General features: G+C 43.4%; 1 protein-coding gene and 1 long non-coding RNA gene across 2 annotated transcripts; one reads left to right on the top strand and one right to left on the bottom strand.

Annotated features, from left to right (window-relative positions):
• Nucleotides 1-2262: 2262 nt before the first annotated feature.
• Nucleotides 2263-4236, top strand: LOC135490678 (uncharacterized). The gene is made up of 3 exons (XR_010447757.1): nucleotides 2263-2293; nucleotides 3120-3185; nucleotides 3591-4236. It is a non-coding gene; the product is annotated as an uncharacterized LOC135490678 (long non-coding RNA).
• Nucleotides 4237-12503: 8267 nt separating this feature from the next.
• On the bottom strand, nucleotides 12504-14249 carry LOC135491542 (uncharacterized). The gene is made up of 3 exons (XM_064777513.1): nucleotides 13254-14249; nucleotides 12824-12909; nucleotides 12504-12611 (listed from the first exon to the last, which is right to left on the bottom strand). The coding sequence occupies exons 1-3, from the start codon at nucleotides 13681-13683 to the stop codon at nucleotides 12534-12536; spliced, it is 594 nt and encodes a 197-aa protein (XP_064633583.1). The 5' UTR covers nucleotides 13684-14249; the 3' UTR covers nucleotides 12504-12533.
• Nucleotides 14250-15176: the final 927 nt, after the last annotated feature.

Genomic DNA, 15176 nt, shown 5'->3' on the forward strand with positions numbered 1-15176 from the left:
TATCTCGCCTTAGAAGAGCAGTCCCTGCCATGGTCATCGTGCTAAAGGCTAGTAGGCCTATGTAGTAATAGGCTGCACGGGGATGTGGCAGCAGCAGAGCAGACATGTAGCCATTGTAGGCCTAGGCTAGTCCTACCGTACTGTGCGCGGGTGGGTTTTAGCAGGTTGCGGGTCACCTGTACTTATAATAGGCCTATGTAAAGTGACTTGCCTAGCATGACAATGCCAGCACCAGCTAAAATACGCGGACACAGGATGACACAATAGGCCGGCCTATGTACATGAAGCATATGCATGCATTGCTATGTACATAATGTATGTTGCAGACAACCACTGGTACACTCTCATCACTCATTCGTCATTGCCCTATGACTCCTCTCAATCTCATGCTCTTTGCTGATGGTTTACAACCTTTCAGTCATGTCAGTAGGCCAGAAAATTTATGTTGGATGTCATCATCCAATTTCTGAGCGAGTAATGAAGCACTTACCGACTCTGCATCAATAAAACTCGCCATCTTGACAGCCTTTGTCTTACATTCACATTGGTCTTAGCCATGTGCTTAATGCTGCAGACCAGAAATCGCTGACCCACTCAAGTTCTTGTTTTATCTCAACCCATTATCTGCAGACCAGAATCTGCCTCAGGGGTCCATTTCCATTTTATTTTCATTTCATTTCTCATTTCTCATTTCGTCTTTTACAGACGCCCATTCCAAATCACAAAATCTCAGTAGTCTAATCAGTGAAAAACAGCGGGAGTTTCGCGTGCACTTTGATTTCAAATGCAACTGTAGGTCTACACAATCCATTGTACACATGCAAGGAGGATACCGCGATGACGTCACGGCTTTTCCAAGATGGCGCTGCATATTGTAAACAAACTCGATCCACGGCCAAGGGAAAATCAAGTCATCAAAAAAGTTAGATTTTTCGCATCAAATCAGAGTTATTGGTACTTTTCTGCTATGAAATAAGTCTTCAGACAATAAGCTATCATTTGAATAATGAAAAGTGCTGTTTTGATGGGGAAAAATAGGGTTTTTTAAACCAAATAGCCGGGCACCGATCTTCCAAAATTAGCGATGGTTTAAAACAGTCTCCCAGATATGGGGCAATCTCTTCATTATCATAATGGGATTTGGAGGCATGTTTACAGATTTTACAAGTTCGAGACCTGTAAGACCTAAAACTCGCATAGATCCCCATAGATCCCCTCTATTTGTCGAGTTAGCGTAAGATCATGCATTTTCGGACACTAGAACGAAATCTTCCTGCGGATATCGCGGTTTCGGTGATGATTTAAGGAGAAATTGACTGTTCTTAGAGTTGTATGGGACAGAAATGAGTTCATACTTCATGAATACATGAATATATTATGATATGGGCGGGCTTCTAAGTCAAAACAATAACAAACTCAACTGCATCTCTACTGTATATTGCGTAGTGCATTGCCTAGTATATTTCGTAGTGTATTTTAGCGGAGACATTATTTCCGCACTTTGGCCACGCCAAACGTCTTTTTTATTCGTGGAAGTTAATCTGCTCTGTAAATATTATTTTACACAGGAAGAATCCATACTTGGTATTGCAATATTTCATGTCTATTGGTGTTTTTGTGTGCAGGAGCACACCAGACAGTGAGACGTGGTGATGTGTTCCGTGCTGCTGCTGTCAGTAGACTGAATCTGATTGGCCAAAGCGATCAGTAATATGGGTCGGGATCACGTGATGTGACGTCACCGCGGTATCCTCCTTGACGCAAGGGCCCAACGCGCCGCGTAGCGGCAAAAAAGCGAAGCTGGCGAAACATTTATAACGGGTCACCGTCACTTATTATTGGACTTATAGCGCATTTACGGGGTTGCAACTATTTTGCTTTATAGTGTCACCAGGAAAGAAAAGCATGCGACCTAACGCCGATCTATTTGTATAAAGTGATAATTGGAAGGTATATAGTAGGAAATATCAATAAAATAATCATTCCATGTCGTCTTTTGAGGGCATTTTTGATTGTAAAAAATATATGTGTACGTCACCGTAGTCTCTGCAATGATAATTTTATCAGAGCAGTCTCGCGCAAGTAGAAGTTCTTTACCTACTAGTTCTTCACTTATTAGTCTCAACGTCTGGCGCAAAGCCAGACGTTTTCCATTACGATTTCACTACGATGTTTGACAATAAGGAGCAGTGCGCAAGATATGCTAATGAGCAGACTTCCCTCGCTTGAGTTTCTGAAGAATGTTCCATATCGCGCTAAGCTCATCACTGCTGATTATGACAGGCGTGCAGCGGTAGGTATCTGCTGCCCAACTTCCACCCTAATACGGTACAATAAGTTACCATTTGATGAGAATGGGACAATGCCCTCACTGTGTATGGAGTCATAGGGATAAGAAGACATTATTCATTAGTGTTGGTACAAGTGATTTTGCCCAAAAAGCATGCGCATTCAAAAAACAAAATATGCAAGGTATCACGTACATGACCATGACGACGTGCAGAAAGTACACTGGCCAGTGCATACCCTATGGCTATGTATAGTAAACATGGTAAACATGAACAACATCATTATTCATCGGCAGTTCATTTTACTCCGAGCTTTTCCTGAAACATATTGCCATGATGATTAGGCCTACCAACCATGTACCATGACCAATAACGGCACTAGATCATGTAGATGTCAACAAGTTCACATGAACCGTATAATCCCGCATAATCCCGCATGGCGCATGTGGGGCATGCGTCTAAACCAAAGCCCCAAAATCACTTGTTTTGGTCTATTTCACTTGTGTTTCCCCCGTCTCCCAGTCCATAATACATTTACAGTTTACAATCCCCGATCATGGCCCAACAAAAGGTCATCGGTTGACTAAAGCCAAGGAACACAACTGTTCAATGGATTTATAGTTGAATGCGATCAAACTCCGTCTTTTCAATCGTGGATTGTAAATTTAACCCCATGGGCCTAGGGAAGGCCCTATAACAATACTTTCGACACAGTTATTATCTCCGCTGCCTCCACCATGTTACACACAGTGCTCACTGCTGATTCTAAAATGCGCCACCTAGTCAATTGCACTATCGTCATCACCTCATCATACTTCATTGACATTACAGGCACACATTGACATAGACCACTGTTGCAATCAACGACACAGTCGCTATCCAAGTAGCATTATAGAGGTAATTATCATTATCATACCTCATTAGCATGTGAACCAATCGCGTCGCGTCCTTTGCGATCACGGCAAAGCCTCATGGAATAATGTCTTTCAACGTTGAATAATTTTTCATATTCCATGCCTACAACTTCAATTTCTTCATAATCCATGGCTAGAAGTTCAATACTAATATAATATCCAAGATAAAGTTACAAGAAGTAGTCAATAGGGGTCTCTCACCTCTCGATGTATGTCCACACTATTCACGCTTGTACGAGGAATACATTCAATGCTAAATCTAACAATACCCAGTGCCCTTACTCTGTATATTAGTCACTGGAAGATGGCCCATTTCACTCCTTGCTTCTACCTCACCTATAGTCTCATTGCAAACGCCTCAGTTCTATGATATCACATTCACTTTCAGCTGTCATGCAACGCAACAACTGTGCTATCTGCCATCGCACATCAACGAAGAAGTGCAGCCGCCCACATTCCACCTCACGTCTGTCCGACCAGCTGCAATCCTCGAGGACGCCCCACTGTACCACGATTTCACTACGATGTTTGACAAGAAGGAGCAGCGCGCGAGATAGGCTAATGAGCAGACTTCCCTCGCTTGAGTTTCAGAAGAATGTTCCATATCGCGCTAAGCTGACCACTGCTGACCATGACAGGCGTGCATTGGACTGGTACAGGTTGGAACTGAACATTGAATATGCTGGTGGTGACGCTTTCTGATGAGAAGTTGGTCGTGACTGATGCAGTATCCTTGGACTTGTCCACAGCATCGTTCAATCATTGCTCTCTGAGCTGCCTTGATTCTGCCTTGATTCTGTACCCAAATACTAAGACCAAATGCCTGTTGACTGTGCTTTAAGAGAGACTGGCGCCATGCCTAGAGATATGACTGACCCCTATTGGCAAATTTGTATGACTTTATCTTGCCTACCTAGCTGCTGCCTATAGTCTCCCTTTAACTGCGGAACACTTCAAAGTCGATAAAATGCCATGTTCCACCTTTTAATGTGTTCAGACTGCCATTTTCAAAATAATCAAGTCAGGACACTGCCTTCTAGTCTCATAATAAATTTTGCTTTCCTCAATATATAATAACATTTCTTCTTCTTCAATGCTTTCATCATTCTAAACTTCTCCTCCTCTGACTTTTACAGGGGTACAGTCATGGCAATCAAAACCCAAATACTGAGACCAAATGCCTGTTGACTGTGCTTTAAGAGAGACTGGCGCCATGCCTAGTCTCTCTTAAAGCACAGTCAACAGACACCAACCCCCTCAGACTCAGAAACCACAAACGCCCAACCCTTCCTGCTACCCTAATACTTCTGGGTACACATGCAGTATTGTCATGAGTGTTGCATGACCAGCAGACGACTGCGAGCCGTGATCAGTATCGACAAAACACTCAAAATATCACCCTCCAAGCAAACAAAAGGTATGATAAATAGCATCAACATGATCCTTGCATTGATTAGCATTAATCTAAGTACAGCTTATAACCATACCTGTAGCGTATCCCACGGATTTGCCATTTTTAGGGTTAGAATTCGCGAACTGACTGCACAATTGACGACCACGCACCGATTTTCGGAATCGTACGGTGGCCTACGGTGGCCCGTATATTGTCACCGCGGTGGTAGTGACAATAATTACCACCGCGGTGATAATGATTACCACCGCGGTGACAATGATTACCACCGCGGTGACAATAATTACCACCGCGGTGACAATGATTACCACCGCGGTGACAATAATTACCACCGCGGTGGTAATTAATTACAGCCAAGAAGATGATTGGACGCGCTATATGACGTCATGTAAGCAACATGTGTTTTTAAGGTGAAGGTCAGACACACGGATATTTCGAATGGCTACCGTTTCAAGATATCTCGTGAAATGGCCTCTGCTGAATATCTTCCGCTACATTCAAATGCTGCCACAACAGTCGACAGGGATGTTGTTATTAAGATCTACTTCAATTTCGGCTTCAGTTATGCAGATATTATTCGATTTTTGGCTTTGTACCATGACGTGAGCTTAAGTTTACGTCAGCTCAGCCGGATTTTGAGGAGGCTTGGTCTTCGACGGCGTAATATCAATACCGATTTTAACAATGTTGTTCAGTTAGTGGAACAAGAGTTATCTGGTTCTGGTCGTGACTTAGGATACAGGTCAATGCACGAGAGATTACGTAAGATTCATGATGTAGTTACTGATAGGGAGACTGTCCGTTTGACACTTCTTCATCTCGACGCAGATGGAGTTGAAATGCGTCGACGACACAGGTTGCGCAGACGACTATATCAAGTACCAGGGCCGAATTACATATGGCACCTCGACGGATGGGACAAGTTAAAGCCGTACGGGTTCCCGGTCCATGGCTGCATCGACGGCTACTCGAGACGAATCATCTGGCTGCAGGTAGCTTCGACAAATAACGACCCGTCTGTTGTTTGTAGATACTTTGCAGACATAGCAGGAAAAATGAAAGGCGTTCCAAGAGCAGTGAGAGCAGACCGTGGCACCGAAAACGTTCACATTGAAACAATGCAAACCTTTCTACGCAGTGCACATGATGATGATCGCGCGTTACATAACACTACATTCATGTACGGAAGGTCGACTGCTAATCAGCGTATTGAGAGCTGGTGGAGCAAATTTGGCCAACAGGGGATGTATTTCTGGACATCACATTTCAAAGAATTGAATGAAATTGGTATCACTGACATTACAAATGAACTGCACATTGAATGTTGTAAATTCTGCTATATGCCACTTCTCAGTGCGGAATTACACGATATCATGAAACTGTGGAATACACATTATATACGCAAATCTCAGAACGAGCATGTCCCGCATGGCAGACCCGACGTCATTTTTTTTTTTTTTTACAAAGAGTTTATTCGGTTTATATTGTACATGTATTTTACAGTTAAAAGCCGAAGGCTTAAACTACTGCAAAATATAAATATATGCAAATAGTTACATAAGTTTATGAAGATACGAATAGTGACATCAGTTTTTTAAAGATAATTTGAAGAGATATACAGAATATATAATTGAGAAACATGTGAAGTTGAAATGTAGTAAATTTCGCAAAAAAGAGAAAAAAAAAGGATAGATAGTTTGGAAAGTGCAGGGGGCGGGGGTGCAAGAGTTAGGAATGATCATACGAGTTTGGGGTTGGCGGAAACGGAAAAGAGGGGGGGGGGTCAGATATTTTTCTTTGAGTTGGATTGGAAAACGATTTGTGGATGAAATGAATTTTAGGGTTGATTTGATAAGGAGAGCATTTTCGAGGTTGGAAAAAGATGGATGGCCGTTGAGAAGGATGTTTGAGTTTAGAGTTGCATTATGGATGTGTGTTATTTGAAGGGTATTGGCGATTAGGGAGTTGCGTTGGTTTTCGTACTTAGGACAGTCGAGAAGAAAGTGTGAAGAGGTTTCTGGAACATGCATTGGGCACATGAGGCAAGTGGGGTTTTCCGAAACGTGGTTTAGGTATAGGTCAGATGTTAGTCCGCTGCAGTTGTTTCGCATACGTGTGAGAATGATGTTAAGTGGGCGAGGGCCGATGTCTAGCCAGGAGGGGATTGGTTTGATAGAGAATTCTGGCAGTTTGGTTAGGGAATATTTGTAAGAGTTTAGAGTTGGTTTCGCACGTATAGAAAGGTCGAGAGCATTCCAGTCACGGATTGTAGAAGGGAAGAAGCTTGAGTAGAGGCTATTTGTGCGGCAAAGGAAAGGTGTTATATTGTTGTTTGTAGCTAAACGTGTGTTATGGTAGTGACTATCGACGGTTAGTTCTGGGATGAGGTCTTTGAGGTAGGTTGGTGCAAGTCCGTTTAAAATTTTGTAGAACATTACGAGGCGATGGAATTTCCTGCGCTTTTCGAGTGGTAGAAGGCCAGATTCTCTGTAAAGGTCGCGGTGGTGAGAGCTGATTGTTAATCCTGTTATACATCGCATTGCATTAATTTGAGTTTTTTCCAGTTTTGCTGCTAAGTTCAGGGGGAGTCCGTCCCATACTTCGTCTGCGTATTCGAGCTTGCCTCTGACAAATGTCTTGTAGAGCGTTAGTAAAGTTTGTTTATCCGTTTTGTATTTGATGTTTTGTAGTATGCCAAGTCTGCGGTTTGCGGTCGTAACGATAGACTGGATATGGTCTTCCCAGGTTCCTTTGTCGTTGAAAGTTAATCCGAGGTGCTTGTGTGACTTGGCTTGATCAATTGCGACGTTGTTGAGATGACAGTGGATAACAGAGGGTTGTCTCTGCCTGCTCGTAATCAGATACAGCGTTTTTGTTGCGTTGTAGGTGATGGCCCATTTCATTGCCCATGCGTAAAGTTTGTTTATATCCTGCTGGATTTCGGGCGTGCATGCTATGAGGTTTCGTGATGCGAATGCGTTTGAAGTGTCGTCGGCAAACAGTCTCGTTCTGCCGTTGGTTTCCTCCGTGACGTCGTTTATGTAGACCAGGAACATCAGTGGGCCTAGGATAGATCCTTGGGGGACGCCAGCGTTGACTCGAAGCCACTCTGAGGATTTTCCGTTGATTACAACCCGTTGTTGCCTGTCTTGGAGGTAGCTCTTGAACCATGATAGCAGGTTTCCTCTGATGCCAAACTGGTAAAGTTTCGATGCGATGCCTTTATGAGAAGTCTTGTCAAAAGCTTTGGAAATGTCACAGAATAGTGAGAAAACTTCCTTCTGTTCGTCGAGGTCCATTAGTATTTGATGGTTTATTTCAAGGAGTTGGGTAACTGCAGAGTGGTTAGCCAGGAATCCAGATTGGTTCTTCGAAATGAGCAAACGGAGATGGTTGTAGACATTTCTGTGGACAATTTTTTCGAAAAGTTTTCCTATGACACTGAGGAGGGAAATGGGTCTGTAGTTGGATTTATCATGCCTGTCACCTTTCTTGAATATGGGGGTAATGTTTGCTTTTTTCCATGTTTCTGGGAATATGTTTTCATTCAGGGATCTGTTGAAAAGGATGTGGAGCGGTTTGGTCAATTGGAGCGTCAATGAATGAACTATGCGAGGGCTGATGCCGTCTGGGCCGATGGCCTTGTTAGTGTCCATGATGGCGATTTGATCGGCGATATCCTGCTCTGTGATTATGATGTCGTTGAGCTCGTTGTTGGTGAGGTTTGGGAGTTCTCCTTGGGCGGGTATGTTTGTCTCATCTACGTTGCAGATTTTGGCAAAGTGAGCGTTGAGGATGTTGGCCTTGGTTGTAGGGTCGTCCACGGATAAACCATTGACATTTATGCAGCAGTCAATGCTAACTCTGTACCCCCCTTGTTCAGACATCGACGCAACATCGTCGCCGAACTGACGGCGATGTCCGGTGTATTAGAATAATTCATACCGACTATTTTCTGGCGCTCAGTCAAAAACGATATGATGATACATCGTCGATGCCTTGAGGTTACCGGAATAGTACGACCGGCGATTTTCTGGCGATCGTAGGAATTTGTATCGATATTTTGGCGAAGTACGAAACGGGGAGCCCGAAACGGCGCCCGAAAAATACTGGCCCACTCAGTTCATTCTGCGTGCAGCATGACAGACATCGACATGTCAGAAATGGAAATGGATCGCGATCGGCAGCTACAGGAAGTTAAAAAAACAGAGAAGTATGTAACTATTATCATTATTGTTGCACGGGAGAGCGACTGATTTTTTAGTTCTATCTGTCCAAGTGATGAACTTCGCAGTTTCACAAAGCCCAATCCAATTGTCCTGCGGAATGGCCGGATACCGCGCCACGTGTCGTGTGTAATATGTTACATACTATACTAGTATAGACACTAGTATACACGCCCAGTACATCATGCGTAGCGAATGTAGGCCTACAGTGTGCATACTAAAAAACTTGAACTACAGTATGTGTCATAAGTAACCTGCCACAGCTGTCAACCGTCTGTGTTTGTTGAACTAGTGATTAGTGATTCATATTTTTGAAATAAAGGTTGTTTTGAATAAATTGAAGCTTAAGTAATGGTTTTTATTAGTTTTAGAATGTGATGGATTGGATGAACATAATCCTTTGAATCGAAGTGAATTCCTGACGTTCATCACAATTCCTGGAGTGCTATGGAGTCGAACCCTGTACCACAGAATTGGAGCTAGGTGGTTTCCTGGTGAATGATCGGGACACGTTGTGGGATATATTGTCGAATCCTGGACGTACATAGTCCTGTGATATGGTGATGAAGTGTCGATCGCCTGAACAGGGGGGGGGGGGGGGGACAGAGTTCACATTGACTGCTGCATTAGTGAAGGAGTTGTGTTGTTTTTGCTTTGACCACAGATGCTTTTGGCGAGTTTCCACCAGTCTTTATCCTTTCTTCCATTTTTCAATTTGTCCGTTATCGACGAAAGGTGGGAATCCTTTGCCTTCTTGATCAGTGAGATAACGTGGTTTCGTTGTTTTTTGAAAATATCATAATCGATGTTAGAACCGGATTTCTTTGCTTTTCCAAAGAGCTTGTTTCTTTTGTTGATTTCTATTTTGATCTCGGCGGTTATCCAGTTCTTATCGTTTGAAGAGAATTTGATCCGCTGGAAGGGGATGAATCTTTTACTTGTCTCAAGTAGGGTGGTGGTGAAGACTTCTACCGCTACATTGAGGTTGGCCGTGTGTAGAAGGTTGTCCCAATCCACGCTTGACATTTCTTGTTTGAGGTCATTCCAGTTTGCCTTGCTGAACTGCCAGATCGGGCGCTTGAATGCTGCTTTGGGGTTGGTTTGGAGTATGTCGACTACCACGGGACAGTGGTCGCTGATGCCCTGAGGGAGGACGTTTACATCGGAGAAGAAGTCGGGCTGACCTACAATTATTGGGTCAATGAGGGATTGGTTGTGAGAAGTGAAGTGGGTCGGAGCATTGACTAGTTGGAACATGTTGAGGGAGTCTATGAGGAGTGATAGGTGACCTGGGTTGTCTTTCAGTAGGTTTTGGTTGAAGTCTCCAACGAGCATAACCTTTTGCTGACCAAACAAGCCGACGACGTTTGAAACGTTAGCATAAAGTTTGTCCCGAGGGCCGAATTACATATGGCACCTCGACGGATGGGACAAGTTAAGTGTCAGTCCATGATACCACCATGCAGAGGGTGGCAAGGTGGGGGTCAACCGTTTTTAACGAGATTAGGTATGCAAGATCCTTCCACTAAGACATCATTACACAGCAATTGATGACTCTCAAAAATCACTAGCAACCGAGTTAGGGGCAGGCCTAGTTAGGGGGCTTGTTTTAGCTTTTTTCCCCCTATTTTTTGTGTATTTTTGGGTCAATGTTGGGCACTCCTGCAGAGACTAAAAAAAATAGCTGGATTTTCCCCCTTTGTATGATGGAAGTATTTGATGAGATCTTCCATTCTGCAACAGGTCATTGAGTAACACTTCATACTTTGGTCGTGCTAGGCCTAGTAATTATGCATACCTAGGGGCAGTGCTTAGGAAGAGCTCTCTATCGACGCTCATATCTCCAACACTGCAGGTCTTTGAATGCTGTGGCTTGCACATGATAAAGGTAATGATACCTACTTTCAAAATCAGAAATAAAATTTCCGGCCGCTTTTACTGTTTTCCCAGGATAAACCAAGGAAAAAGTGCTATTTTCCACCAAAATGACACTCATTGGCTAGTGCTGCCACCTTGTGTACACTTGATGAATTATAAAATAAATGCATAATGAACACATAATTTATGCTTGGTGCTGGCCATGAGGATTAGTTGTTACTGTCAACCACCATGATCACACCCCCCCCCCCCCCCCCCCATGCCTAGGCCTACTAACCTATTTTAAGTAGGCCTACCGGTAAATAACTCCACTTGCATTTTTCCCCCAAAAAAAGAACAAGCTCATCACTACAAATTTGCCCTTGATGAAAGCCCTTTGGGGAATTGGGCCCCATAGGTCCTGAAATGCTGATTTGAATTTCAAATAACATTTCGGCCTTGGCCTACCTGATGGCAACGTAATTGAATAAGCTACATGTAGGCCTTCTTACAGTCCGAAAACCTAAAGAAACCCACCTGTTGGTGAGGATGCTAATGTTGACCCATTCATTAGCCTGTGCCATGTTGCCAGAGCATGTTGTAAGGGTTGGACCCCCCCCCCCCCCCTGGCTAAGGCACCTGAAGGGCATGTGGTATGACCTACTAATACATCTTTATCAACCCATGCAGGGATCATCCTGTTCCTAAGAACCTTGCAGAAGTGCTCATTTCACATACTAGTAACACCTTCCATTGCTAAGGAGCCAATTGACCAAAGGTGCAGTTCCTACTGTAATTACTGTTTGATGAGGACAACCCTGCAGTTGGCTGCACCGTCCGAGTACTGCTATTGGAAGTTTTTAGCTCCTTGGTTGGCGGTGAAATGTTCTCCTGGAGTTGCTCTAGCATTGGCTAAATTGTACATATACATGTACTGGAATGGAGAAGTTTTTCATGAACTGAGTTACGGTACTGTCCAGTCCCTTAGGAGAGATCACAACTTTCCACATGCTACACTTGTACCTGTCTGCAGAGGACAGTGCTGCCACCTTAGAAGCAGGGACACTTTTTTTTTACAAATGGGTGATTTATTTACAAGCTAATATAATGATACATAGCAAAAAGGCTATTTTGCAGACAATAGCCAAACCACTACTAACCACTACTAGGGAGGGACCAATACTAGTAACACCTCATTTACGGTACTACATGTCAGGCCCAAGTGCAGGATAGTATCAGGAGAGAGTCCCACTTTCCAGTAGCAGGCTTGGTTGTTCAAAACTGACATTAGCGCTACTAAGTATACTGACATTAAAAATCTATCTTGGCATTTACAATTGTTTACTGAAAGCCAAAGTTCAAATTTATCCCAAGATATCGCTATAAAATCATTTTTTAACCAAGCCCCGCATTTTACCTGATGAACCATCCGCTAGATATACTAGAACATCAAATCTGGATGTTCTTCATATTGCATGTTATGTTAGTCAAGGGAGACAAAAACACAGCATGTAACAGTTTTAGGAAATTCACCATGTATTTTCTTTAGAAAAAGAGAGATGTATTGTAGAATGCGAACAATGCATTTGCAATCAATGGCGTGGAAAATCTCAGGTCAAGCCTGATGAATGTACATCCAATAAAGTCGTACCCTTTCATTCTAAATCAAGAATTCTTGATGTGTAGCTGACAACTTTCACTGGGCTAATTCTGCCCAGTCATGACTCAAAGACCAACATTTCAGAAAATCTGTCTCCACCCTCTTATCATTTCTCTCTCCCAGCTCAAGAGCGCTTGACCAGCAGTCCTTATGATACTGTTGCAACAACATTACCCATCAAATTTGCCCTTCTGTCCCGTCTGCTGGGTTTTCTAAGGCGTCGGCTGGTTGAACAGAGGAAGAGGCAACAGCGGACTGAAAAAAGATATTGATGGAGAATCAGGTTTGGCTTAGAATCCCTCATTGCCAAGGAGATGAGAGCCAGAATGGCATCAAGGTTTTCAGCTTAGTCCCTCCTCTCTCATCAGTGACCTTCTTACATGTAAGTCAGTCGCTGCAGGCAGAATTAACCAATATTCACTTTGGCTTGCCCCGAATCTTCTCCCCTTTTTTTTCATTCAACTCACCTCTGTATCCATGGGTGCTGGTTCTACTTCTGGTTCTACATTTGCCACAGATACTCGATGTTTAGCCTCACATCCTTTACACAGAGCTGAAAAGGCACCAGATTATGGGGGTAATGATAATATGATGTGCAATATAATAGTGTGAGGACATGATGATGATGACAGACTTGTTTTGATAATGCGACCGGCCATGCTGATTTTGTACGGCAGTGAAGCATCACCTCCAGTGGCACTGGCAGGGAATCATAACTGGGACTTCCTGATCATCAAGCCAAGGCTCCAATCAACTTTCTAGGAAGAACACAAGTGAAGTGGTAAATCGTTATCACTCAAGTTGGTTTTGCACCAAAGTTAGGTTTAGTCAGAGTGGGTATCATTACAGGCCTACTGCTTCTTTTCTACTTCAGTGATTTTGAGACTGATCCCTTACCTGAGCCAACTGGGACAAAAACTCCCCACTTGATGTATATTTCCCGAGACATCACTCGATGAACTGAACCACCATCTTTTCTGGGCTTCCGACTTGTTTTAGAGGGTTGATGAAGTGGGTGCTGGCATCTCCTTTGCTGATTCCATGATAAACTCAACTTGTATCGGTGGTTCGGGCATATTGTGGTGTCCAGAACTGGAGAACTCATATCAAACACGCCAGCACGAAGTGCTATGAGCTCCCATTCACTTTTGACTTGACTGGCTTTCCTGGAGGACATCCAACGCATCAAATGGAAGTGCACGTCCTTCTTACATTGTTTCAAGGGGATCACACTCTTGTCATTGGGGTATGAAGCGTCAGTACCACACTCGATATCCTTGGATATGACAGCAAATCCACATTTCAACTGTGATTTTTCAGGTTCCATTTTCAATAGACTATCACACAATGTACACGTGCATGTACACAATGCATTGTAACTGTAACTGTTGTTGTTGTTGTCGTTGCTGTTGTTCGTTTCCGCCTAGACCGCTAAGCCTCCACAGGGGTAATAAAGGCCTCTAGGTTGTTTGAGGGAGTGTGTGGGAGGGGCAAGGGAGAGGGGGGTTCACTAACATCTAAAAATGTAATTTTATTTGGAAAGCATGTGTATTTCGTCAGTTATCTGAGGGAATGGGCAAAAAATGGGCACCAGTGAGAAGGGCGCGACTCGACCCCCTCACCGGAAAACCGTGAGGGCGGCCGGATTTTTTTCTTTTGCAAATTAAAAAACAGCATTCTGACTTCCTTACCTGGAAGTGGCATCACCTAAAAAACTGCAGTGTTGGAGCTAAAGGAGAGTTAAAATTGCCTTTTTACTGAAATTTGAGATTGCATTGTTTTTGGGACGTACTGTACCTGTCATTAAAATGTACCTGGGGCAAAACAAAAGGCATGAAAAGGTAGCTCAGATCATGTACTTTCAATTTCAATAGGCGGTGTTTAGTGATAATTCTGTTTGATGCACGAAAATTGCCAAAAGACTTAGCCTATTTTGAGGGATAATGCATCTTTTTTTAAAAGGAAAATGAGTAGGAAATGGTTAACAGCCGTACCCCAAAACTGTGGAGTTATTTTCGAAACCAATCCACCAGCCTTCATAGTACCCTAGGACAGGTCTGTGGTAGAAATTACAACTAGATCTGTTGACCCCCCACCTTGCCACCATTTGCATGATCCTGCATGGTGGTATCATGGACTGACACTTAAAGCCGTACGGGTTCCCGGTCCATGGCTGCATCGACGGCTACTCGAGACGAATCATCTGGCTGCAGGTAGCTTCGACAAATAACGACCCGTCTGTTGTTTGTAGATACTTTGCAGACATAGCAGGAAAAATGAAAGGCGTTCCAAGAGCAGTGAGAGCAGACCGTGGTACCGAAAACGTTCACATTGAAACAATGCAAACCTTTCTACGCAGTGCACATGATGATGATCGCGCGTTACATAACACTACATTCATGTACGGAAGGTCGACTGCTAATCAGCGTATTGAGAGCTGGTGGAGCAAATTTGGCCAACAGGAGATGTATTTCTGGAAATCACATTTCAAAGAATTGAATGAAATTGGTATCACTGACATTACAAATGAACTGCACATTGAATGTTGTAGATTCTGCTATATGCCACTTCTCAGTGCGGAATTACACCATGAAACTGTGGAATACACATTATATACGCAAATCTCGGAACGAGCATGTCCCGCATGGCAGACCCGACGTCATTTACTTCATTCCGGAGATGTTCGGTGGCAGAGACTATCTACTTGGGGTGGATGATACTGAATTAGTTGCAATTTCTGATTTATTAACTGTTGCACCACCGATGTGTCAGAACAAGTATTCAGAACTGTTTGAGTTGCTAATGATGGAGAAAATCCTT

Source organism: Lineus longissimus, chromosome 7, assembly GCF_910592395.1.
Source record: "Lineus longissimus chromosome 7, tnLinLong1.2, whole genome shotgun sequence".
Lineage (NCBI taxonomy): Eukaryota > Metazoa > Nemertea > Pilidiophora > Heteronemertea > Lineidae > Lineus > Lineus longissimus.